The following is a 24,878-nucleotide window of genomic DNA, read 5'->3' on the forward strand; positions in this document are numbered from 1 at the left end:
GAGAGAGAGGGAGAGAGATAGAGAGAGAGAGAGAGAGAGAGAGAGAGAGAGAGAGAGAGAGAGAGAGAGAGAGAGAGAGAGAGAGAGAGAGAGAGGGGGGGACATGAGTATATGGATTGCTTTATTCTTTTTAATCATATTAAGTTGGATCATTAGATGGACCCGTTTTGCACGGTGAGGTGTACGCGACCAAATCCTATTGGATATCGGCCTAATCTACAGCGAAAGCTCTGCAGCTTCCAGTTGCAGCTTTAGTGGGAACTGCCTGTCCCTCTGTGCCGGCCTGGCCGCGGACATACGTGCGTCATTAATTTGGCTGAATTAGGATTGAGAACAAATTGCCACTCTACATTCCCAAATCCAGGGGTGATTCAGAAATAATGAGCGGCTCAGCTCACATAAATGGTTCACGAGATTATCCCCATCTGAATTAAACAGCTCACCTCCTGGCCAGGACGCGCAGTAGTTTCATAACAAACTTATCGTGGACAAAAAAAAGGAAATGACAAAGCCAGAGTGAAATGGGGACGTCCTCATAAGGCAAAGGACGTCACAATGATGTCATTCTACCCAAAAATAAGTATTGTTGTACTTTGAGGATGTTTTCAACTTACAAATCCTCTGCATCACACACTGTAATAACCCTGAAACCTTCCTGATGTCATGAAAGCCTTTTTTTTCCACCAGTCCACTTCCATCTAAAATGCTTTAAGATTATCTCTTAGCGGCGTTTCATGCTATGATAGCACTAATGGCAAAAATAGAATCATGATCCTCAGCGTTTAAAAGCGGATCAGGCAGGAAGGTCTTGCTGAAATGACCTTTGGATTGGGCCTCAGGGACTAAAACAAATACCGTCATGCTTCTTGTGCCAGCTCAAGAAGCCACTGGTATTGGTGGAAGTCGTCAAGCCGAACGGGGCAGAAGGCTCAACACAAGGACCTTGAGCAGCTGAAAGGAAAATTCAGTCAACATCACTTTCCCATTTATACCTGCTTTTTATTTACACTGACTAGTTTAGCAAATCAATCAAATCCAAGTTTAGAAATGGTTTTGATGGCCAAGGTCAATGGAAAGATTCAAATCAAAGATGGAAATTAATTAGAGTTTGCAAACTGTTGAACGAATATCACTTATTATATGGAACTATTTGAAATTAGTTGATAAACAAATAATAATAATAATGAGATAAAGTGCATCAAACTGTGACTTTATAGTTAGAGTTACTAACCCACTCAACGTTGGTTCACAATGTCATCAATCTTTTGTTATTGCCTTAATTTTCAAGTTTAATATTTTTATCTCAATAGCTGCGTGGATGAAAGTAAGAAACAACATTTCTAGATTTAATTGTATATATAATTATTTGTATAGCCCAAATTCACAAATCACACATTTCTCAAAGGGCTTCATTGCACTTTTAAATTTTTTTTTTGTCTCCTTGCAATATTTAGCAAAGATGTAGATGTTCCACGGTCTGAAAACACATCAAACACTTATTTGAACGGCTGATCCTTTATTCAAAGAGACTTTCCGAGCGTCAATCATGAATGTGTCGGTGGCAGAATGTGAGTAAGATAGGGGCCAAGCAGAGATAGACAGAAATAAATACAGAAAGATTGACAGCAGGTGTGGGGGGGGGGGGGGTAAAGTGAGATTTGATAGAGAAAGAGTGTGATAGCATTGGAGCGTTTAGTATTCAGAACGTAAGGCAAACACTTTCAGCCCCTCTGTCGAAATCTGGGACTCCTCTGCAGTGAACGGTCTAAACTTTCTCTCTTAAGCTTTCGCCTCGAGCCATGAACTCAAATATTTTAGTCACATTCACTGAAGCTAAAAAAAAAAGGGTGCCTCATTACTTATGATCAAAGGTTGGTGTTTTCTGGAGGAGAAACGGAGCGTCTGCTAGAATTTGGATTAAAATTTGAAGGCGGGTCATTTTTCTATGGAATAGAAATATTTGAGTTTGTTATTTTTGTGACATTTCGGCATTCTCACCCCCCCCCCCCCCCCCACCCCCCCTTAGCCATCCTGTCAGCCGCCATCAGCAAGTTCACAGAAATAAGAGAAAGGCACATCACTTTCTGGTTGCCTTTCTTGTTTTAACTGAATAAATGACACTTCAACTGAGTTTGAATCTTTTATTCTTTTATTGAGTAATTTCAAAATGTATCAAATTATGAATCTCATTTCTTTGAGATTGTGGTTGTGAGAAGCCCTTACTGGGCGCAGAAGAACACAGTTAACAGGCCTGCAACAGGGGTTGAACTGATCATTTTATTTCTTGTTTTCCATGCCGGCTTTTGTCATTTCTTTTATACCTGTATGCATCTCCCTGTTTGTAAGAGATGACGGTAATTTCATGTGAACACATTGGGAACAATCCGAGATCTTCTTCAGCTGTTTGACCCTCACAGTCTCTGAGCACATGGGACACACACCCTCCGTCTTCAACAACAGAGTGAACTCCGAGTAGAGAGCAGGGAATTCACAGTGAGGACACTCTGACCAGTCTTCCTTCAGCATGTGACGACCCGTGGCGATGCAATAGGGCACGTTGTTCTTGCAGGAATAACACTGCAGCTCGTTCTGTGGGAGCTTGCAGCCACAGAACGGACATGGAGTCTTTTCCTCCTCCAGATCTTTACCGGGACGTCGAGCAAACCACTCAATCGTCCTCCGGTACTTCTTGTCGATCTCGTCTCGGTACTCTGGTCTCATCAGCACGGCTGCAAGCCTATAGGCCGAGTCTCTCAACCCGGAGCGGTGACACTCTATGACTGCTCCCGTCAGAATGGGAACAACATGTTTAGGAAACCGGTTGATGTAGTTGGAGAGTCGGATGAGCATGTGGCCCGCTTTAAGGTGTTCTCCTCTGTCCCTATGCAGCTTCGCAAGTTTGTAGGAGTGATAGATCATTAGATTGGTGGTCATGTCCATAGGGATCTTAGCCTTCTGGGCCCTCAGCTCCATGTACATGCTGAACAGCACTTTATGGGCGTTACAGTAGTGCCCTGCACACTGCTCCTCTCTAGCGATGATGATGGCGGTTCGAGCAGCCTCCTTGTGCCGCTGCAACACCATGTAGAGACGGAAGAGGTACTTGGCATCCTTGGGCTTGTCGTCACTCTCCCCCATCAAGTAATCTATCAGCTGATTGGTCATAGAGCTGTCTTTGGCCTGACGCACCGTCTCAATGGCCATCTCCACTGCCAGGTTGTCGTCAGTGTTGGAACACTTCAGGAAGTTTGTCAGGGCTCTGCTGTACAGTCCACACTTCTGGAAGAACTTTCCAGCCTGCAGATGTTTCCATCCTCCTTCAAAGTAGAAAGCGATGTTCTGGTAATCCTCCTGTGTCCCCTCAGAGCCGATGATGTCAGCGTAGACCTCCATCTTTCCGCGCTGCGCTGCCAGCTGGAAGGCTTCATCGTTGTACTTGCACAGAACCAGGAAGTGGATGGCTGAGCTTTCGTCGTTCAACCGTAGGAAGAACCCGGTGACCATTTTTACTCGGTCAATGCTCGGGGTCTCCATGACGATGCGCACAGCGTCCTCAGGGTTGTTCAGGTGGACCAGCAGAACTCGGATCACGTTGTCCCAGTCCTTCGCGCTCTCATAGGCCCGGGCTGCGTCCTCGTACTTTCCATCCGCCTCTTTGGCCTTGGCATATTGCAAGTGGATCTTGGGAGAGGAAACCTGTGGCAGCAGGTCTCCCAACTTCGACCAGTTCTCGCAACGAATGTAGAGCGACGCAGCCTTATCATAATATTGGCCTTTCTCATAGAGCTGAGCAGCTTCAGCGAATTTGTTCATGCTTTCCAGTATGGCTCCACATACTTTCTTGAGCACACTGCTCGGGTGCCGAATAGCCTGTGCGGCTCCTTTCTTGATGTCACCCATTCTGATGGACATCCTGGCTATACCTGCTTGACACGCCTCGTCATGCTCCTGGAATTTTTTATTGCGGGTCATGCCTCTTTTATAGTGAGCCAGTGCGTTCACATAGTCTCCAATTAACTCAAAGTGGACAGCATATTCTTTTGATACAAAAGGGATCTGATCTTTTGCTAGCCTCTCCGCTAACATAAGAGCGCTCTCCCAGTGCAGCAGGTCTCTCCTCATCTCCAGGGCAGCGACTGGGCAGTTTGAGGACAGGTACAGGTTCTGAGCTTGATTGTAGTCTTCTAGAACCCTGGCCAAATGTCCTGCCAGCAGATTCATGTCCACTGTACCCTGGATAGCCTGCAGGGACAGGACCATGTCCATGTTCTCACTATTGTGGTAGACCTGGATGGCCAGATCGACGTCCATATGGAGCAGGCACGTTTTGCCTAACTCTGCCCAGTCTGCATCACTGCCTGCGGACTTGCACAGATCCCAGGCTTCGTGGAACCTCTTCAGCATGAGAGCCTGTGTGAGCTGCATGCTGAACTCAGGCGGCAAATCTGTGGATGTGTTGGTTGAGTGCCTGAGGAATGAGTGTGTGCTCAGAGCCACTTCACTGGTCTTCCCACTTGCTGTCTGACAAGTCAGAGCCCCGTTGTACATTAGCAAAGGCTTCTGGGAAAACAGGAGCGTGGTGCTTCCCACCAGAACCACTCTGGGACCGTATATGGTGGTTTCATGCAGGGAGTAGGTGTAGACCTTGTCTTTGTCATAAGCTACAAACTCTCCTCTGTCAGCATGCCAGTTGTCCCACAGCACTCCTGTGATGGTGGGAGAGAAGTTGGGGAGCTCGATGCAGGGGTCCTTGAAATTTTTAGGGGAGAGCAGGAAGCCGTTGTTCTTTTCATCGATGATGACCAGCCGAGTGCCAGCTGGATCAGGGAACACTTTCCTCACGCCGACTGAATGGCTGTAGCTGCTAACAGTCCTCAAGTCCTCCACCAGGACACACACTACATTACCTGAATCAGTGCCGTAGTACAGGTAGTCAGCAGTGAGGGCGTGGCAAAGGATCTGACCATTCCTGTCATCATCAGGAAACGACTTCATCTGTTTCTTCACCTCATGGCCTTCGATCAGGTGCAGCTGCACCTTTCCCTCAAAGAGCGCTGCTGCGTAGTTGGAGTTCAGGCACATGCTGGCTATCGTCCCCAAACACTCAAAGTCCTTAAGCTTCTTAAAACCATTTTCTACAAGTGCGTAGAACCAGGCTCTCTTGTTCATCCCAACCGCCACATGGTACGGTCCGACTGCAATGAAAGTGGGCTCGATGTCCACTTCTATGGCCACAGGGGTCTCCCCTTCCACCTGGTTGGAGACGGTGACCTCCAGCGGGGAGGTGAGGTACGCCAGCCGTGTACCAAAGCTGTCACCCAGAATAGGCAGCATGGTAAGGAAACCATGGAGTGTCCCTTTCTGTGTTGAAATAGCCAACAGCTGTCCATCATCTGTCCAGCTCAGATGGTCCAGACCTTTAGTCTCATCATCAAATCTAACAACATGAGTGTTATCTTTGAGCTCAGACAGGTCGTGGATCATTATGCTGTTGTCCCCACAGGAGGCAGCCATGTTTAATGATGATGAGATAGCCACACTGTTCAGGCTATCTTTATGGTTGTGAGCCGGGTAGAGCTCCTTCCCAATCTCCCTGAGGTGAGTGGAAATATTCACCGTGTATCCATTGGAGAATCCAACGAGTATGTTCCCATCACCGTACCAGTGATACGACACGATGTTTCCATAGCGGCGCTGGAAGGTCAGTTCTACCCCGTTCTCAGGATCATTGACGTTGAAAAGCATCAATATTTTCTTTCCCACAGACACACTCACAGTGCTCTCTGCTGGAGAAGACCTTTCATCTGTCTTCATCACAGAGAAGTTGATGTCATTAGGCTCACCGCAAAGTGTGGTCCGTGTGATGGTGTCCCCCTTATGATTGCTGATGCTCAGCGTGTTGTCTTCACTTCCAAGAGCCAGGAGATTCTGAGCACTCCAGCACCCACAGGTGATCTTTTGTGTGTGTTTACCCAGAACAGGGATCTTGCCTGAAGTTTGCTGATTGTAGATCAACAGGTTTCCTTTGACCGTCCCGACAGCAAACATTGGGCTTGTCTTTGACCACAAGATGAGAGACATCTGATCTCTCATGCCGCTGTTTATCCTGGAAGACTTATTGACTCTCGCATCCCAGAGGAAGATGGACCTGGATCTTGCAGCTATCACAGCCAAAATGTCTCCATCCTTATCCCAGTCCATACCCACACAGCGCCCTGGCAGGTTGAGTTCAGTCCACTTCTGTCCATGTCGATCAAATATTTTCACAGAGTTGTCTTGTCCGGCAACAGCAATGAAATTACCAACGGTTTTCTGCCACTTATAGAGTAGGTTAGAACCCGCCCAGGCTTTGTCAGCAAGAGTAAAAACCTTCTTCATTTCTGAGATCCGGATTCTACTTATGCTGATAAACAGGTGTTGATAAACTGGTATAGTGAGTCAAGTGAGCGACACTTGACTCACTATACCACTTCTCCTTTGATGAACCAACATAAAGGTGCATCTACCTAACATCGACCATTTCAACATAAAGGTGCATTTACCTAACAAATCGACCTTTAAGGGGTGTCACCATCATAAGCACATCATAGCATATAGATATTACTATATAGTACATTACAAACTCTGCTACACCCCCCCCCCCCCCCCCCCCCCCCCGCCAACCGAATCCTGTTACACAAGCCACTGGGAGCTGAGAGGATGCCAGTGAATGTGTTCGATTCAGAAAAAACTCTTCAGTAGATCTACCTTGGCATCATGAGATATCACAGTTCCATGCAGATGTTAAAACAGTGTGGATACGGGAGGGTGATGTGAAGGAGAATACTCTGTTTAAATTGAGATAAAAAATAGCTTCACTACAGATCCGTTAATTTTCATTATTATTTAATACTCATTTCTTTAGACACCAACAGACTTGCAGAAAGATTACAACCATTACTGCCATCACAAGTTTGTAGGTAGTTCGTTTTCTATTTCTATGCTACTCCTTGACTCCAGTTTTTTAATCAATCAAACTTTATTCCTTTAGCACCTTTCAGACAAATCAATTGCAGTTAAGTGCTTAACAAGCCATTGACAAAATGTTATAAAAGTATTAGTCAGTTCAGAAGCTAATGCACTAATACATTACTAATACATTATAAAATATTACAAAGTAAATTGGAATTAAAAAGTCAAACAAGACAGAATAAATACTAGTAAGTTAGTCAAATGTATCTATACTACACTGATATAACTATATAAAAACTTATATAAACATTACAGGCTCAAGGCTCACCTGATAAAAAACAATAAATACAAACAATAGATTACATAGAAATATACAAGGAAGTCAACTGAAATTTACTTGACAAATTAAGTTATTCAACTAGAAAGTTTAAGCTGATTTTACTGACGACTCTACTACTCACGACCAGCACGTTTGTGCCGCGTGCATCGTTGATATTGCCTTCAGTCTGTCGGGTTGCATCTCCCGGTAAATAGCCGGTACTCGTTCCTGGCAAACTGGTCGTCCCACGTAGCTGAATGGAACTGCTAACGTTCCCGGTAAGCTAGCAGTGCTATTCAGTGGCGTGGCTCCCTCGTAGGCTGCCTCAAAGGAACCACGAGTGTCCGGGTTACTCGGGGGCTAGTTGAGCAGCATGTTCTCTTGCAAAATGACGGCGGTACACCGTCAGCACTAGCTATAAGTTCACAATGCTGAGCAAGCTAGCTAGCTCCAAAACAGAACATAAAATACTGAGCCCTTTCATTGGCTGAATGAAAATAAGAAAGCCTTAGGGACACTAAAACTAAAAGCGGCTCAACCTTCTAACTGCTGCTGTAGTAGTCTTCTTAACTTCAGTCGGTATCGTTTTTTGTGTTTGTTGTGAATGAATAGTTATCAAAACCAAAATCGTTGTAACCTCCATCTTTTCAGGTAAACTGTAAAATAACCTTGTCATGGCAAGATAGTAATTTCAGTGTTAAGTCTTAAAACAACCTTACTGATCGGCTAGTTTATGGCTGACAGGTCCACATTAGGCTGTGGAACGACCCCCCCCCCCCCCCCCCCCGATAGGTATTGACAGGGATCAGATAACATTTAGAAATTATAATCAGGTTTGGGTCGAGTCGTCGTTTGTTTGTTGTCCACAAAAACGAGCAATAACCTTTTAACACAAACTCAGTGCAGCTTTTATTGACTGCATCAGGTCAGGGTCGTGCATTAAAAAAGAGGACGGCTGTCTGGTTCAGGTTGTGCTCAGATGGGTTCAGACCGATAAATGAGGCCCAAGCTGTCCACGCATTTCACTGTCATCTACAAACCTGACGGGCTGCGTGTCCTCCTAAAGGGACGCGAACAGAGACAATGGATCTGCATGTTTCACTCACACAGCATCTGGTGTCTGAGTAGGCGGACGTGTTCACACCGGTCGTCAACAGTTTGAGGAAATTTCAAACAACTGAGTGGGTTGAGTTAATAAGGGAGTTTAGTAGCATTGGCAGGGGTGAGGAGTAAAAGGGCGACACACCATCCAATGTAAGTAGAAACGAGGAAAACTGTTTTATCGGAACAATGTACAACAATGATTCCTTTTGAAATTCTCCAACTCAAAATGTCAATTAACGTATTGTCTTGATTTGAGGGCATCCAGAGCGCTAAAATATCTATTATCTCTATGCCTGTTAGTTTGTACTTCTACACATTTTGGATATACACATTCATACATTTACATATATTACCCATAGCCATGTTTGCACATTTGATTCAGACCTCTACCTCACAGAGCCATGTTTCTGGAGTATTACCAAAGATATAAAGTGCTGTTAAAAGCAATCACACGGGAATATCCGCAGAGAGCTGCCCTTGAAAACCAGGAATCTGCCGAGAGTAAAGAGATAAGAGGACGCTGGAGAGGGACCATGAAATCAAATTATCATGTGCGAATGTAGTGGGAAAGTATGTACTCTAACGTGTGAATGAGTTGTGATGTACTCGTGAAGGTGGATCCCTCTTTCTTTGCCAAATGCTCCAAATTGTATTCATGCTAGGAGGAACTGCAGCTTCCTCTCAGCGTGAGCCTCTTCTTCAAAGTCTCAGTTCCGCCGGCCTCGTGTTTTGCCACCGTGGAAGTGCTAAATATGATCAAGCTAATTTAAAAGTGTGCTCCTCTTGAAGTCAAGACACTTCATAATATTTTCATCGGGGAAGATGCCTTTTAAGTAGAAATCCAGGATAACGACTTGTATCACACAGCAAAATCTGTGAATCCTTCCAGTGCACTTCATTGGGTTTAATGTTTGCAGCAGCTATAAACTGTGATTTCCATTCAAACACAGCTGCAGTGATTCCTTCAAAATAAAGAGAGAAACTCACATGGCAAGGAAGAATGACACGTGGCATGACAAACCGTGTGCGTTGTTGTCCAAGGACACAACCTTCCACCAATAAATATTTTTATATTTAGAGCTGACCTGCAGAAATAAAGAAAACCGAACTCTAAAGCAGCAATTATGACCACAACCATTATTTTCCTACATTCCCCTATTAATAAATGTTTTATATAGCTGCATGTCTAGAGAATAACAGGCTCACTCAAGGTTCCATTACCAGCATTTGACGGTGGTTTTGATTTTAAAGGCATAATGGATATCTCTTCAGGGACATTTTAGTCCGGCTATCATTAATTGTTTTATAATTTTATGGCATTTTTAGAATTTACAATTGTTTTATCTATTATCATAAATTATTATTCATATTATAGATACATTTGACTATCTTACCAGTATTTTTTCTGTTTTGTTTGACTTTTTAATTCCAATTTACTTTGTCATATTTTATAATGTATTAGTGCATTAGCCTCTGAACTGACTAATACTTTTATAACATTTTGTCAATGGCTTGTAAAGCACTTTAACTGCAATTGATTTTTCTGAAAGGTGCTAAATGAATAAAGTTTGATTGATTAAAAAACTGGAGTCAAGGAGTAGCATAGAAATAGAAAACTAACTACCTACAAACTTGTGATGGCAGTAATGGTTGTAATCTTTCTGCAAGTCTGTTGGTGTCTAAAGAAATGTGTATTAAATAATAATGAAAATTAACGGATCTGTAGTGAAGCTATTTTTTATCTCGATTTAAACAGACGGGCTGTATTCTCCCTCACATCACCGGCCCGTATTAACACTGTTTTAACATCTGAATGGACCTGTGCTATCTCATGATGCCAAGGTAAATCTATCGAAGAGGTTTTTCTGAATCAAACACATTCACTGGCATCCTCTCAGCTCCCAGTGGCTTGTGTAACAGGACTCGGTTGGTTGGGGGGCATCTTGTTGATTCCTAATCAAGATCAATATCTCCTCAGGTCCCTTTCTGTCCTCTTACTTTCCAGGGTTAATCAATGACGATGCAAAGCTCCGAGGATTTGAAGACCCCGACATCTAATCTGTTCACTCTGTGCAAGATAAACTGAGGGGCTGCTGACAAGATCTGGACTTAATTTGCCGCAGAATATTATTATTATCCCGCCCCTTGGACTCGGCGCTGCTTGGACCTAACTCAGACATCTCTCCCTATGACAAGGTGACATTTTAAGGCTCCAATTATTTTTAATCCAAGTGGTTTAAACTGCATTTTTCATGCGGAGAAAGCAACACAGTGCTCAATATGATGCCTTGAGGGTCTTTTTAAAGCTCTCAATGTCAAGGTTGTGATGCGAGGAGTCAGTTTTTGGAATATTGCCCCAGCATTTTCATAAATTTTTTAATAATTCACTCAAAAATTATGAGGGAGTGTGGCAGTGTTTGTAATATACATAACTAGGTCTAATGGTATGCTGAATGTTGTGAAGCTGCCTGGGGCACTTCATTTCAACGTCATCGTGCTGCCTGCGCAACAGTCGCTTAAATATGAAAAAATAAATATAAACTGCGTGGCTGGCTGTTGATGTTGACCTTGTTTTAAATTGCATATTACCACATACTCATTGATTTTGTTTGATCTTCCACAAAGCCCGAGGAGGTTGTACAGAGAAAAGAGGCTGAAAGTGCTGAAGATAAAACAGAGGCCGGTTCATTTAATTCCCATGTGAGTTCTTCTTAAACCCGACGGTTTCCTGACCAATTTAACTTCAAAGTCGGAACAGGTGGCTGCAACTGTTGAAAAGTCGGAGGGGAGAAGTTCAAAAATGTGTATCGATGGAAGGTTAATTTTCTTTCTGCTCCTTCTTTCACTCCCTCTGAGCTCACGCAGGTTTTCTCTGCAGTGTCTCGAGCTTTGTGATGCCAACGTCCTGAAGAGGCTGCGCGGAGAAAACAAACGAAACCTGAAAGCCTGAGGTTTGGACAGAGGCCAGATTTGACAAAACAGTCGGTCATCACTCTCCTAAGAGTCCCCGAAAAAAAATGTGCAATTCACAGTGGGTCCACCATCTGCTTAGGAGGAGGAATGTTATGTGGCCCTTTATGTGGTGAGAGGGACACATTATAATTAAATTCAGTTGCATGTTGGTAATTATTTAGAGCAATTTCGCAGTTTTAAAATTAAAAGTCTCCCTCAAATGCAATTTTTCCTCACCTCATTAAAACAGTTCACCAGCAAAGGATGGATCCTGATGAGCTGCAAATATTAGCAGAACTAACTCAAGGTGTCGTTTTCATGAGGTTCTTAGGCAGCAACCAATTGTTATTTTCATTAATCAGTAATGTGATACTAACTGATATTTGTAGGTGTGTAAAACATGTAATACAATATATGGTACATTGTACATCTCTTCGGGTTTGTAATTCTAATATTTTGTGTTATGACAGAAAAAGGTTTACATGCTCTCAGCTTTCCTCCTACTGTCTGTCCAATAAAACACAGCCGACTTGGGACTTTTTACGTACCCGAAATGAAAATAATAACTCACAAGAGGATAGAAAAACTGAAAAAAGCAATATCCTTTAAAACCCCAAAAATTCCCAACTGAGAAGCTGTTAAGTCCACCTCTTCCTCCAAAATACCACACGAAATCAACATGATCTACGAAATAAGAACTTTTATTCATAATATATTCATACTTGTACACAAGTAAAATAAAATGCATATCTATGGTTCCTTTGCAATCTCCATAAACAAACCAACAGCATTTAATTCAGTAAATGCTCCCCATATACCCTTTCTCTCATGAAAATAGAACTGAAACTGGGGGAGGTAAAACATTTGTTTTTATAAACATAAAAAACATAACATTACCCAACAAATGCATCACTTTGAATAAATAATGGGGAGGGGGGGAGATCGTTTATGTTCATTAAACCGACCCAACATTCTTTGTGTGCGCTCTGTTTTCCTATACTTTTTTTTGTTTCGTCTTTTTTTTTTGTTTCCTCTTTTAGTCGTCCGGTGTTCTGTCTAAGCAGCAAAAGCTTTTGGGAGGGAGAAAGGGAGGAGTCTCCGAAAAAGTGTAGCTTAGACACGGTACAGTAAAGTACATAGAGAACAAACAATTTTGGGCACCAATTCATTATATACATTGGATCTGTAGTGTTCTGTAAAGGCATCCATTTTGTTAAATGTACTCTAGCGTCTTTGTTATTCGTTTGTCCTCACCCACGACGGGCCATCGAGACTCCTTGCTTTTCAGTCACTGCCTGTTGTAGATGTCACTGCATCTTTCGTATCATTGTCATGAGCATCAACAATCTTGAGTCCTGTATTCAGAGCGAGATCGGGAGTCCTAAGACATGGCTAGAGATATCCAGATCGTGGGAATGAAGAGAAAGTGAAGGACTAGTAAAGTGGCGCCCCGGCCCTTGATGCATTGGGTGTCTGACTTTGGCTTCTTGGAACACTTCTTTTTCTTTTTATTCGACGCTGTAGATGATTCCGTATTGTCTATGAGCTCTGGGTTTAGATTTTCCAAGGACTCGTCCAGGGTGTTGGACAAGGTTCCCAGCGGACCATCATTCTGCTTGTTCTGGGTCTCATTTTTTGTTCGTTCTGGCTCTTTATATTTAGTCTTGGACATGTTCTCCTTTTCCTTCAGGGGGTTGTTAGTGATTTGGCGGCTCTTGCCAGACAGGATAGAGGACTTGTCGTTATCTCCGAGACAACACCTGGGAATGGTTTCTCCCAGAGGATTTTCAGTGGAGGGGAATTTCCCAGACTGTGCCTTGGAGCTGAAGAGACTGGTCTGGATTTGAGGCATTTCCACACACCCCTCCAAGTCCTCACTTTTCAGACGTTTCAAGTCTTTTCCTGCCAGGAAATCGGGAACGTTGCACTCCAACTCAGAGCTGGAACCTTTGAAACGTTTGAACCATTCCCACAAGGTCCTCGCCCGGCAGTCGCAGATCCACTGGTTACCATTTAAACGCAAATACTGGAGGGACACCAGCGGGTCCATGGTCTCCCCTGACAGGATGGTAAGATTGTTAAAAAACAAGAACAGGGATTTCAGCTTACCAAGATCAGTAAAAGCCCTGGGTTGGACAAAGATAACCCGATTCTCATGTAGCAGTAGCCTATCCAGATTGATTAAGCCTCGTAACATGTTGTCCGTTACTATCTTGATCTTGTTATTGTGCAGGTAGAGATAAGTGAGGTTGGCAAGGTCCAGAAAAGTGTCATCGTGCAGGGTAAGAATGTTATTATCCTGCAGGTAAAGGTACTGTAGGGAGAACATTCCTCTGAAAACCCCAATAGGGAGCTCTGACAGGCCACACCTGTGCAGGTGGAGGGTGTGCAGCTTAGTTAAGCCCCGAAAGGCTGTTGGGCTGATGGTGCGGAGGTTGCTGTTGTCTCCTATGTCCAGTTCCTCCAATTTTTCCAGTCCATAGAAGGCCCCAGCCTCAATGTAGCTGATGTTGTTGGAGTACATCCAGAGGACAGTGAGATTGTGGCAAGAGCTGAAGCTGGTGGATCGCACCACCGTTAGCTTGTTGGTCTGGAGGAATATCCGCTGGCTCCGGCCGGGGATCTCAGTGGGGATGGAAAACAGTCCTTGTTGCTGGCAGGCCACTGTGGGCCTGGGCTCACTGTAGCAAACACACTTGGCAGGGCAGCTGTCAGCTTGAGGCACAAGGTGCAGCCACATCACCAGAAACAGAAGTCGCCCCCCTGAAGAGACAGAAAACAAGAGGAGCTGGTAAGTTGGTGAATGCTGAGTCACAATTTTTATACTTTTTACACACAAATGTGTAACAATAGGTAAAATCACAATAGTTAGCCTGATATAAAGTATGTGGGAACAGCTATACAAATTGACACTGCACATATGCTAACATTCCAAAATAATATCTTCACAGTGATTCAGCATGTCTTTTAACAGAGATGTTTTTTGGGGGGGATTTGGGGATGTATCTCCTCCCCCAGCGTTCTCTGCTGACAGGAAGTCCCAAACAGCCAAAGAGAGCCCTGTAGAAGCAGACTCAATTAAAATTGGGTGGGTGGCTTTTATGTGGAATTAGCTTGCACTAATAGGGCGAACATAACTAATGGTGTTTCAGCGTTCCTGAGGTTGACATTTAGCCTGGCGCTTGGAGATAAGCTTTCATGCCAGGCTAAGAGATTGATGCCTGGGGCCGGGGTTGAAAGAGGGCTACGGAGGCCCTGCTAGAGTTTCCACTGCACAGTCAAGACTGAAGCATTTTTTCCTAAGTGCAGCATGAAGATGAGATATACAAGAGGTGTGGTAGCACTCAGAGCGAGGCTTGTAGGATTCCGGCCCTCAAGGCGTCCATGTTTAAAATAAGGCGTATTCCGCATTTGCTCACATTAATTATTTCTCCCTGTCCTCTGCCCGTGGTTCATATCAGCTTTCTGCACCACATCACAAGTGAAACGGGCTGGATCTCTACATGTGAATTATCACTTCTGACATTACACTGCTGTGGGTGCAGCGGAATGAAGAGCACCCACTGGGGCTCAGTCCTTCACATAGAGATGCAAGTGTCAGTGTCACAGGAATGTCTGGTATCAGCATATAACTGCAGGTACACCTCCAAATCTCCAAATCCTCTGCAGCTCTTGTCCTTACCGAGGATTTCCAATCTCTGCTCTCATGCACATGTGAGGAATCCCAGACTTGCGGGCATGACAGGTACAGTGAGTGCCTGGAAAAATGCATGAGCCTTACTCAGCCCGTCCTCCATCCCCCCTCTCCCTCCTCTCATTCCCCTGCAATGTGTTTCGGTGCAGCTCATCTCTGGACCTTGTTAAACGGAGCACTGGTGTGGCCTGACAGCATCCCTCTGCTGCACTTTCCCTCCAATCTCCCTGCTCAGCCGTCAGACTGCCACCGGAAAGCTGTCAAGACTTTCCCCTCTTTCTGCATCGTAGCACTTTTCCCTCAGCACTGCCTAACAATAGCAATATTTTATCGCACAGCACGCTTGGCGTATCTCCTCTGCCATCTTCATTCTCCCCCTCCTCTGCTGTCTATTCATTAACGGGCTATTTCCATCCACGCGTTGCATGTCAAAGCCCGGTTTCCTCAGCTCTCGGCATAATAGGTCTTGTCTTTGTTAGCATCTGCTGAATGACACCACAAGACCCACAATGTCATCAGCTCTATCCCAATTATTTTTTGCTCTCTTACAGCAGCCTTCACATCTGCACCGTGCTGATTGCATTACCATACAGTGCGTTGCAAACATCAATCTGGAATTTCTCTCTACGATTCCACTCTGTCATTATCACATTTCTGAGTAACCTCTGCTTGGCTCCACAGTGAGACCTCTCACCTTCCACTCTGGAGACTCGTCCTGTATCTACAGCATATACAGCTGACGTGAGAATTGTGTTCACGCTATCGATTTGGCAGCAAACAACGCTGGGTCATGCACTTTTATTTTCAGCGCTACTTTGTTGTCTTTGCTTCAGATCTAAATCATATACCGAAGATTACACAAAAAGCAACTCATGTTTGGCCGTTTGTCCTAATAGCTGTTGACAGAAACTTTAATATCTTAAAGTACAAGGTTGTGAGGCAAGAGAAGAAAAAAAAGAAATCCGTTCCTTATCGTCTTCTGCCAGCTTTGGTTTCAGCACTTAATCTTCCGCTATCTGCTGTGTCAAAACATGGCTCCGAGCACTGCCTTCCAGTGTCAGACCCTGCCAGTGGCCTCTCCTTTGAGAGCTATATTATTGTACAATAGCAATCATCGCTCTGTTTAAGAGCAGACAAGCCTCTTTGTTTCCTCCTGACTGACACTGTGGCCCCTTCAGCTTTGAGTACAGCACATCATTTAACCCCCCCTCTCTCCTCCAGGACAAGCCCTTCTATTTACATTGAGAGGCTGACAAAATGCAATACTGTAGCTTGGAGAATTGCATACGACCAATATTCTTTGGTGATGTAGCGTCCATGCTTGTGTAATTAAATTGGCTGTCAAAACAAATCCTCCGAACTCGTATGATATAGCTGCGGACAGTCTGGTTAGGGCATTAAATTGGGCGTTATATTGGTACTCAACCAAAAATTGGATATTGGCCTCTTGGTGTCCCTTGCTGGTGACATGAAGGTGAGGATATGATTTTTATTCATCAAGCTTCAGGCTTGACAATCTGCAAGACCTGCTGTGAAACCTGTTTAACAATCCACCGAAAGGAATTTCATTACAAGGGGATTTCAGGAAAGTTTTGTCCCTTGGTCAGAAAAGGATAATTAAAAAATCGAGAGAAACCTGTTTGGGCCTGAAAGCGGTCCTTGTGGAAGATAAGTGATATCAGCCAACTGCAGCTTGTGTCCAGAAATATTGGTATCGGTGCGTTTTGTAATAGCTGCAGGACACAGATGCACAAACTGAGAGTGTTTTGAGTGGGTGCACATCGCTTTGTTCCGTTTATGTTTCAGCTCATCACTTGACCTGCCTCTGTGCTTGTTTGGACTTCAAAACAAACTTTTGTGAAAACTCAACGTGCATTTAAACCCGTCCTCGTGCCCTGAAAGCCACAGTGAACACAGAGGGCAAGTCGGGACAGCACATTAGAAGGACCTCCGATTCATCACGGTGGCTTTACTTTGAAGGGCTGGGGATCGGGCGGGGACGGCTAACATGACAGTCTCATCCCCTCGGCCCAGAGTGGTAGTGATGTCTCTGTCACAGATGAATCACGCTGGTTCTCCAGAGGGACCTCCTGGCCCCTTTCTGAAATCATGCATTATTGTGCTGCTCAGAGGCGGGCCTGCATTTAATGTAGCCATGATCCCCTCTCTGTAAGGTCGTGTCTCTGCTGTGAATCCATCCATGCATACGAAAATTGTTTTTATATCATGTTGAAATGAATAACTTAGACAAACTTTCCAGGACGTGACAGTGGTATGAATCCGTAAATTTCAGCTTATGCAGCTTTAAATGGCGTTGCATGCTGGGAGCAATAGTGGGCAATTGGTCCATTTTGACAATAACGTGGTTGTTGCTGTGTACCTTCGCTGGACAGGCTGGTGAGGGCATTATATTGCCGTTTTTTGTCCATGTTGAATTTGTTTATTTGTTTCCTCTCTCAAGCCTATCATCAATTTCCGACTATTCTGCTCCCGTCTGCTCTCCCATCTGGTGCACATCACCATTCCCCACTTAAAAAACAAATATGACATGTGGTCAATCTGGCTACCGAGCTATGGGCTACCAGTGAAATGCCTAAACAGGCAGGTAGTGGCTCAGTTAAACGCTCCTCAATCACACTTAACCAGAATAGTTTCGCTCAGGCCCCAGGTTGGTGATTCGAATTGACAAAATTCAAAAAGCAATAAGTCGAAGCACAACAGTCCTCTTTTAAAACCACTTTATAATTCACTACATTCAGATCAAGCCACCTTGTTTTGTGGTAATTAGTCTTGTAGATTTAGCATAATCCAGCTAGATACCAAACAAACGCTGATGAAAACATAATTCTGACTATTTCTTTACCAAAGCCTTTCTCCCATAAGTACAACATATTACAAATGTCTCCAGAGACTTTATCAACTGAAACTAAAAAGACAGTCAAGAGCTACAAAGTTTAAACAAAAGGGAAAATGGTTGATTAAGTTGATATTCTCAAATCCAGAGTGATTAATTGAGCCTTCACTTTTGGCTTTAATGTAGTTTAATGCCGCACTCTCCTGGATGAAAGCAACTAATTACATCTACTCGTGTTACTCTTGATGAATCCCTTTCCCTGTGCTTTAACTTTTTGAAGTACTTCCTAAAATCAGTACTTCTACTTTCACTTGTGTCGAGTGTATGAGAACCACGGAGTATCGGTTACCTTGTCGTGGCCGACTGGGAGAATATTCCATTTAAGTTTACTTTGAACCTCTTTTCCCCTTCTGAGCCCAGGGAGAAAGTTTTATTGTGAAGAGGAAATGGTCTTCACTTTCAAGAGCAGTCATTGAATTGCAGATGGAATTGGTCGGTGGGGAATATTCACACGGGAAAGGTTGTGATCAAAAAGCCACATTGGCCCTTTTATAGAAACATTATTTACCCTGACACAAAGAGCAAAGTGTTGAAAAGAGGTACTTTCCTCCCTTTACTTGTTTTTCAGCACAAATATTCTTACTTCTGGGTCAAGTAAGTTTATTCACTGGTTCATCAAAGTACTTTTCCAACCTTGAAGTAATTTCCTATTAGTGTCTCATATGTCTAATGTTGCGATTCTGTTTGTAATGAATAAATACTAATCTACCATTGACTTAAATAATAAGTGGATTTAAGGTTTATTATTGGAAATGTATGTCTCTGCCATATTTTCAACCCACTTCCAAGAACGCCAAGAATAAGGCTCACACGCACAAGCAAACCAAACACACACAACCACACACACACACACACACACACATACACACACATACAAACAGACGAGCAGGAGAAGGCAGATTCTTACTCGTCCTTACAACATTGATGAACCAGATGCTATGGTCTTAAATAAAGATGCACACATCAGATCAAACGGGATATTTAGGACATGATGGACCAGCGAGTCAAGCTGGAATCCCTTGGCTTTAAACCACGGAGAGTTGCGGGGGCGTCGGCTTCAGCGTGTAGACGGAGACACAATTAGAAGACGAACAGGGGGACAGATGAGGTTGTGTTTCACGCACATCTGACACAACACCACTCCAAACAGATGGCTCATGAATAACTGTCGGAACCAGCAGTCGACTGGCAGAAGTGAAAAACACAGGCGGTGTGGGGAAGGACCATGTACAGAGGGCTAAATGCACGGAAGTCTCTCTTTGTCCCGGAGAGAAACTTGATCAATGCCTGTAAATACACTTGACTCGGCGTAGCAGCGGGAGGCAGATAGGCTGCCAGGCCGCGCCTCTGAGAAGTGACAGCGGTAACAATAGGCCAAGAGGTTGGCAATACCCTGACAGTGAGGGAATGAGCTTGCAATCAGAGGGCTGTCGGATCGAATCCCCGCTCAACTGGCCAACGATTGGAGGAGAAAGTGGAAGTGAAGAGTTTCTCCTTTGCAACAACTGCCATCAAATTACCATCGACCCTTGACGGACGCCCTGGACTCCCGAATGCTTCGATCCGTGTGGTGCTCGTCGACATCTTTGCTGCTTTCAGCCGTGAAAAGCCACTTGGCAAAGTAGATTAACTCCAATAATCAGCAATAAGTACTCACACATTCGGTTTTTGCAACTTCACATTCAGTTCTTTATTCTCCACTTTGACAGCTCCTTATACCTCCAAACTCTGTCATTAGCTTATAGAACATAATAGATTGTGAGATATTTAAATCACGTAATAGCAGAGATTAACGCTAATAGTTCAAATGAATCTTTAATGGCTGCAACATGCTGTTTCCCCGTTAAGTTTCCAGTAATGATTTCAGATAACACTGACATTCTGCCAGTAAAATTGAAACTGCACTTTTGAAACTTTGAGGGTTATTAATACTTTATAAATGGGAATCATGTGGACTCACACTTAAAATGACATGTTTTACATTGAGAGCGGCCGGAGTCGATAATCTGACTGGTCCCACGCTCCACATACAAATGATGCTGCTTTTCCAAATCAATAATATCAATATCAGGACCCTTTAAGCCGCGTGTGTATCCATATCTTTCAAACCCGGTGCCAGTTTGTGCTATAGGTTTCCTATTACAGATTTGTCGACTAAAAGCCAAGGTTGCTATATTTCAGACGTGACAAAGCTCCTCCAGAGCCACAGAAAATGTTATCTAAATGTTCAGGACTCCTCACGACTGTAAAATCCCCTCTGACGTATACAACCCTTTTAAGTAGAGGATGGATGCTTCTAACACTGGTGACTGTGTATATGGGCAGGATCTCTGTGACCATCTATCAACCCCGCTGTAAAAAATGACGATGCTTCTTTTCTCGTACGTTGAATTTAAAGATGGCTGAAATAGAGTTAGGTGTGCTTAAGTGCCAGCGCAGTGGATTAATGGCGGCTCGGTGGCATGATGCCAGTGGATTAGGGGGCAGAAATGGCACATTCGTCACAATTCTATTGCGTAGTTGGCAGCGGACCAAGCGGCCCTCAGCGCTGCTCAGCTCACTGTGAAATGTTCCCCGGAAGGTCGTCGGGAGGCAAGTCTACCCATGAGGGTTTTTTTTGCAGGATGGCTGAAATCCAGCTTTGTTCCCCGACTCCCCGTGTCACAGACATGGGCAATTTCCACATGTGAGACCACGTGTAATGTTTAATTCAAGCAGCTGAAATAATGCAGGCATGCACCACCAGGCACAAGTGTGTGTGTGTGGGGGGGGGGGGGGGGAGCTGTCCAGATGTTTTCCTTAAACCACAGTAGAGCGAACATTTTCCAATGCCCTACTTTTGCTTTTGTGCCGTGCGGTGCTGCCAGTGGTGCAGCCGGCCGTTTTTTTTTGTGTTGTTCAACAGAATGTATAAGTTTATATCTTATCTGCTCGTGCCTGGAGAGCAGATAGATGAAGGTAGCCGCTGTAGGTACATGCCTCATGTGTCAAAGTGTGAGCTCAGCTCCCAGGCAGACTTTAGCTAAGGCGTTAACAGCGTTTTAGAAAGGCCTCTTTTTTTATTGTAAATAGCATCGTTCTCTTCAGAGGATTGTTTGGAAATTTATGCAGCGAAGAAGAATCAAAGTATCAGATATAAAATATCCATACTTACTGGTTTAAGTGAGTTGGAAACAGTTTTTCTTCTTTTTTAATTACACAGGCTTACAGTGTAGTCACATGTCTTATGGTAAATACAGGACAGGTTTGGTTACTAGTGAATGTTAATTGTAAAACTGATGTTTTAATAATTTCAAATTGATGGGATTGCTATCTATGTCTATCTAATGAATTTTATATGAATGAATAGAGGTTTAGAGTCTAAGGGAATATAACACTATGAAGATATTGAATGTATGAATACTACTATATACTAATAATGTCCAACAATCACTTCTTTTGAAGAACAGGGGAAAATATTGTTTGAGGTTTATCTTCATAGTCCACATCCCCCTTTGGTTTGAAGTATGAGAATCCAACTCTGTTGGTTAAACCTCAGCCTTGTTTTGTTTCTTGCTAATATTCAGATATTCTTCCAACCTGGAGGTCGGCACTAGTTACTCACATTTCTTGTTTTCACTCTAATCAGTTAATAAATTGAGTTATAAGTTAATTTTCAGCAACTCTGTCTCCCACAAATTATGTTTATTTCCAACTCATTTGCAAAAGAAAATACGATTTGCAGACAAAACAACTGTGACTTAATATATGTTGTTAATTTATGTAGGCTATTACCAATGTTTGATGCTGAACATGTCAATAAAGTGTTCAGATGATTTGTTGTGACTAAACTCTTTCTATGTACATGCTCAGATTCCCTTGGTTCAACATTAGGGAAAGATTGTGACCTTTTTTACAGATGTTAATTGTGAAATTGGTATCACTGGAAAAAGTAAAAGGATTTATTGTATCATGAGCCCACCTTCCTATTTGAATGTGTTCACCGAAGGCCCAGCGTTTATTTTTGAATGAGATTCTTCTATTTCAGGTGTTAAAAAAACAAAAACATGATTCACCGCTCCCAAAATTGAGTCATGGTCTCTCATGCAGTTCCGGGGCTCTCACATCAACAATGTGAAATTGCACTGGCATGAAGGCAAATGAGGCATAATGAATCACGGCGGTATTATCTAAAAAGGATGACAGCTCCAGTGAATATTGGATGATAGCTTCAGATAATGCTAACACCTCCTCATGTGAAGTGTCAGCTGGAGAGGGAGCGAGCGGTGCCCACAGGCAGCCCTCGTATATCTGGGCACGTGGAGATGAGAAAACACGGAGAGGTGGCCGGAGCAGAGAACCGGCTGTTATGACTGGTTGCAGAGTTTGCTGCTGGTTTTGTTGTCACTGCAGCATGTCGGCCCTGTAGAGCTTAGTTGAGCTCACACAGAATAGGCTGCTCTGTTGTTCTACACCTGGAAGCAGAGTCGATACAAACGTGATCCACTCTGATAACTTCATGACGAGGAAAATTCACATGTGCGGCCTCTCTCAGACTGGCCCTCGTAGAGCAGCTACAGCTCCGGATGGAACGTGATTGTGTGAGCTGTGAGAGAAATAACGTCAAATTCTACTCATCCTGTGCGTAATTAATTTAGTTGGATTAGAGAAAATTAGATTGCAAATTAAGAAAAACAAATTCATCAATTTGCCGACGCATGCAAATACAGGAACGCGTTGCAAATTGCAAAAACACAACAAGGGAAATGTTTCCAGGGGAATCCCAAAAAGTGCTGAACCTGCTGTAGTTCAATGCTTTGTGATGTTATTGGAGTCGGCTTCTCGTTAGTGGTGATTGAACTTCACGAAGCGTTGAACTTTCTTAACTTGCACCGGTTGAGCTCCTTCAGCCCAGTGGAGTTGTGTGTGTAGGAAAGAGAAGCTGTGGCCTGAGAAACCCAAAAATAATTCCTCTGCTGCTTTGTTCTTGACACGGAGGCTCGGCTTAACCTTGCAAAGCCTTTGTGCCCGGGATAGAAGCAACTGCGAGCGCACACATTAGTCATTCCAAGGTGAGTGCACTGTACAGCACAGCCAGGTTATTTAGAGTGGGCAGTTGTTCTCATTCATGTGAAAATACAGTGAATGATGCAGGTAGATCCGCAGCCTGAGGGCGAGATGAGCCTGAGAATACTTCACACAAGACAAACGGCTCTTGACGCCCTCTTTTACTGTAGTGACGTGTCGTCCGCCCCCTACTGCACTGACTGGCTGCAATCACCTTTAAAACCATGAGACCAGAGTGAGACCAGGCTAGAATATAAAAGACCAACTTCACTGATCTCGTCCTGACTGTAGTGGATGCAGTGAATACTAAGCCTATGTTAAGTCATGAGAACACACACGTATACAGATAGTTCTCCTACCCCCCGGTTCACATGTGCAAGTGGCCATGCATAATTCTCAGTTAATCCAGCGTTACCTTGAACAGGGAAACCAGATCTATTCTGCACTTCATAAAGAAATAATGGTTTTGTAGGGTTTCTTTACACTTTAAGAAGATTTAAATATGTACTTAGATTCTAATTTCCTCTTTTTTTTGTGAGTGAGAAACACGACAACGTTTGAGGTGAGACATTACATGCAAAAGCATTTTACTCTTTTTCCATGAAGATGCATTTTTAGATTTGGGGCGGTTATAATGTCTTCTAATGGAATGAAAATATATATTCACATTAAAGGGTTTATTACCTCCTCCACCAAGGAGGTTGTGTTTTCTGCATTCCTTTGTCTATTAGTAAATAGATTTACACAAACACAAACTGGACGGATCTTTCTTTCTACATTTTCATACATTTCCCAGAGAATATTCAAGGGGACGGATTTCTATGTGAGATTGAATTACAGAGGGCTGCACCTTTGTAGTTTAAATATATCAATCAGAGCAAATGAGCATAACAATAACACAAAATTTCCTCTTTTGCACATTAAACATAATATTTCAGAAAACCTAAAAAAATACAAAAAATAATTACTTTAATGTAAATAACCTTTAAGCCGCCGGAAGCGCTTTGAACCAATAGGGACACTTCTGTTTATATAAGTAGGCGCTGCAGTTTTATTGCATGGTATAAATCCACACACACACAGGATGATGGAGCTCATGAGATGACATGTCATGCAACACGGTGCTCAGCAAGCTGTTATCTGTGCTGCCCGCCGCAGAGCGTTTCAGCTGCAGCGTGACATATGGCACAATACTCATTTGGAGGAGATAGAAAAAAAGAGGAATCACGTGGGACCTGAAAGAGCCGGGCATTTTAATGACATGTGAGTGACAGGAAGCCACTGGATCCCTGTCTGAGACACAGAAGAACATGGGATCTCACGTGGGAGAAGATGAACGATGGAGATAAACTGGGAAAGAGGAGGCGGCTCCCAGTTTGCAGTTTGCAGTGAGTGACTGGCTGCTGTGTGGTTGTTATTTACACGGCCTGTCTCATCCAATCAGCACGGCGGCGTGTTTAATCTCTCAACTCATATTTACGGCAGGTTCAATTACCTCATCTCGCGCAACTCATATGCTGCAAAGTGCCATCTCACAAGGTGGACATTACTTATCCATTACACCAAGCAATGACTGTGTGGTCCTCTTTTCAGTCCCCTGTGCATGACTCACCGAGACACACGGTGGAGGATGGAGACAAAATGTGCCCACGAGGATGTGAAGGAAAGTCGCCAGAGGAAGGAGGACGAGAAGGAAAGAAGGACATCCTGAGACTGGCAGAAAATGAAAAGAATAAAATAAATAATTAAATCCGGCGGCTCATTGTGCGAGCGTTAACTACTTCTGGCCAGCTTTCTTGTAGATCCATCTATTTTGGATGTGTAGGCAGCCCTGGAGGCATGTTGACCTGAAAAAGACAAACCTCTCCCTCCCTTTCATCTTTTGAGTCAGTCCCTGC

General features: G+C 43.7%; 2 protein-coding genes across 2 annotated transcripts; both read right to left on the minus strand.

Annotated features, from left to right (window-relative positions):
* Window positions 1-2,277: 2,277 nt before the first annotated feature.
* Window positions 2,278-6,378, minus strand: LOC128438521 (WD repeat-containing protein 19-like). Its single transcript, XM_053421103.1, has one exon. The coding sequence runs from the start codon at window positions 6,376-6,378 to the stop codon at window positions 2,278-2,280; it is 4,101 nt and encodes a 1,366-aa protein (XP_053277078.1).
* A 5,633-nt stretch (window positions 6,379-12,011) lies between these two features.
* Window positions 12,012-14,084, minus strand: rtn4r (reticulon 4 receptor). Its single transcript, XM_053420959.1, has one exon. It carries the CDS (start codon window positions 14,064-14,066, stop codon window positions 12,708-12,710), a length of 1,359 nt encoding a protein of 452 aa, XP_053276934.1. The 5' UTR covers window positions 14,067-14,084; the 3' UTR covers window positions 12,012-12,707.
* Window positions 14,085-24,878: the final 10,794 nt, after the last annotated feature.

Source organism: Pleuronectes platessa, chromosome 4 (assembly GCF_947347685.1).
Source record: "Pleuronectes platessa chromosome 4, fPlePla1.1, whole genome shotgun sequence".
NCBI lineage: Eukaryota > Metazoa > Chordata > Actinopteri > Pleuronectiformes > Pleuronectidae > Pleuronectes > Pleuronectes platessa.

Excerpts from the sequence above, each read along its gene's own strand:
- LOC128438521 (XM_053421103.1), bottom strand. The coding sequence starts at position 6,378 with ATGAAGAAGGTTTTTACTCTTGCTGACAAAGCCTGGGCGGGTTCTAAC.
- rtn4r (XM_053420959.1), bottom strand. The coding sequence starts at position 14,066 with ATGTGGCTGCACCTTGTGCCTCAAGCTGACAGCTGCCCTGCCAAGTGT.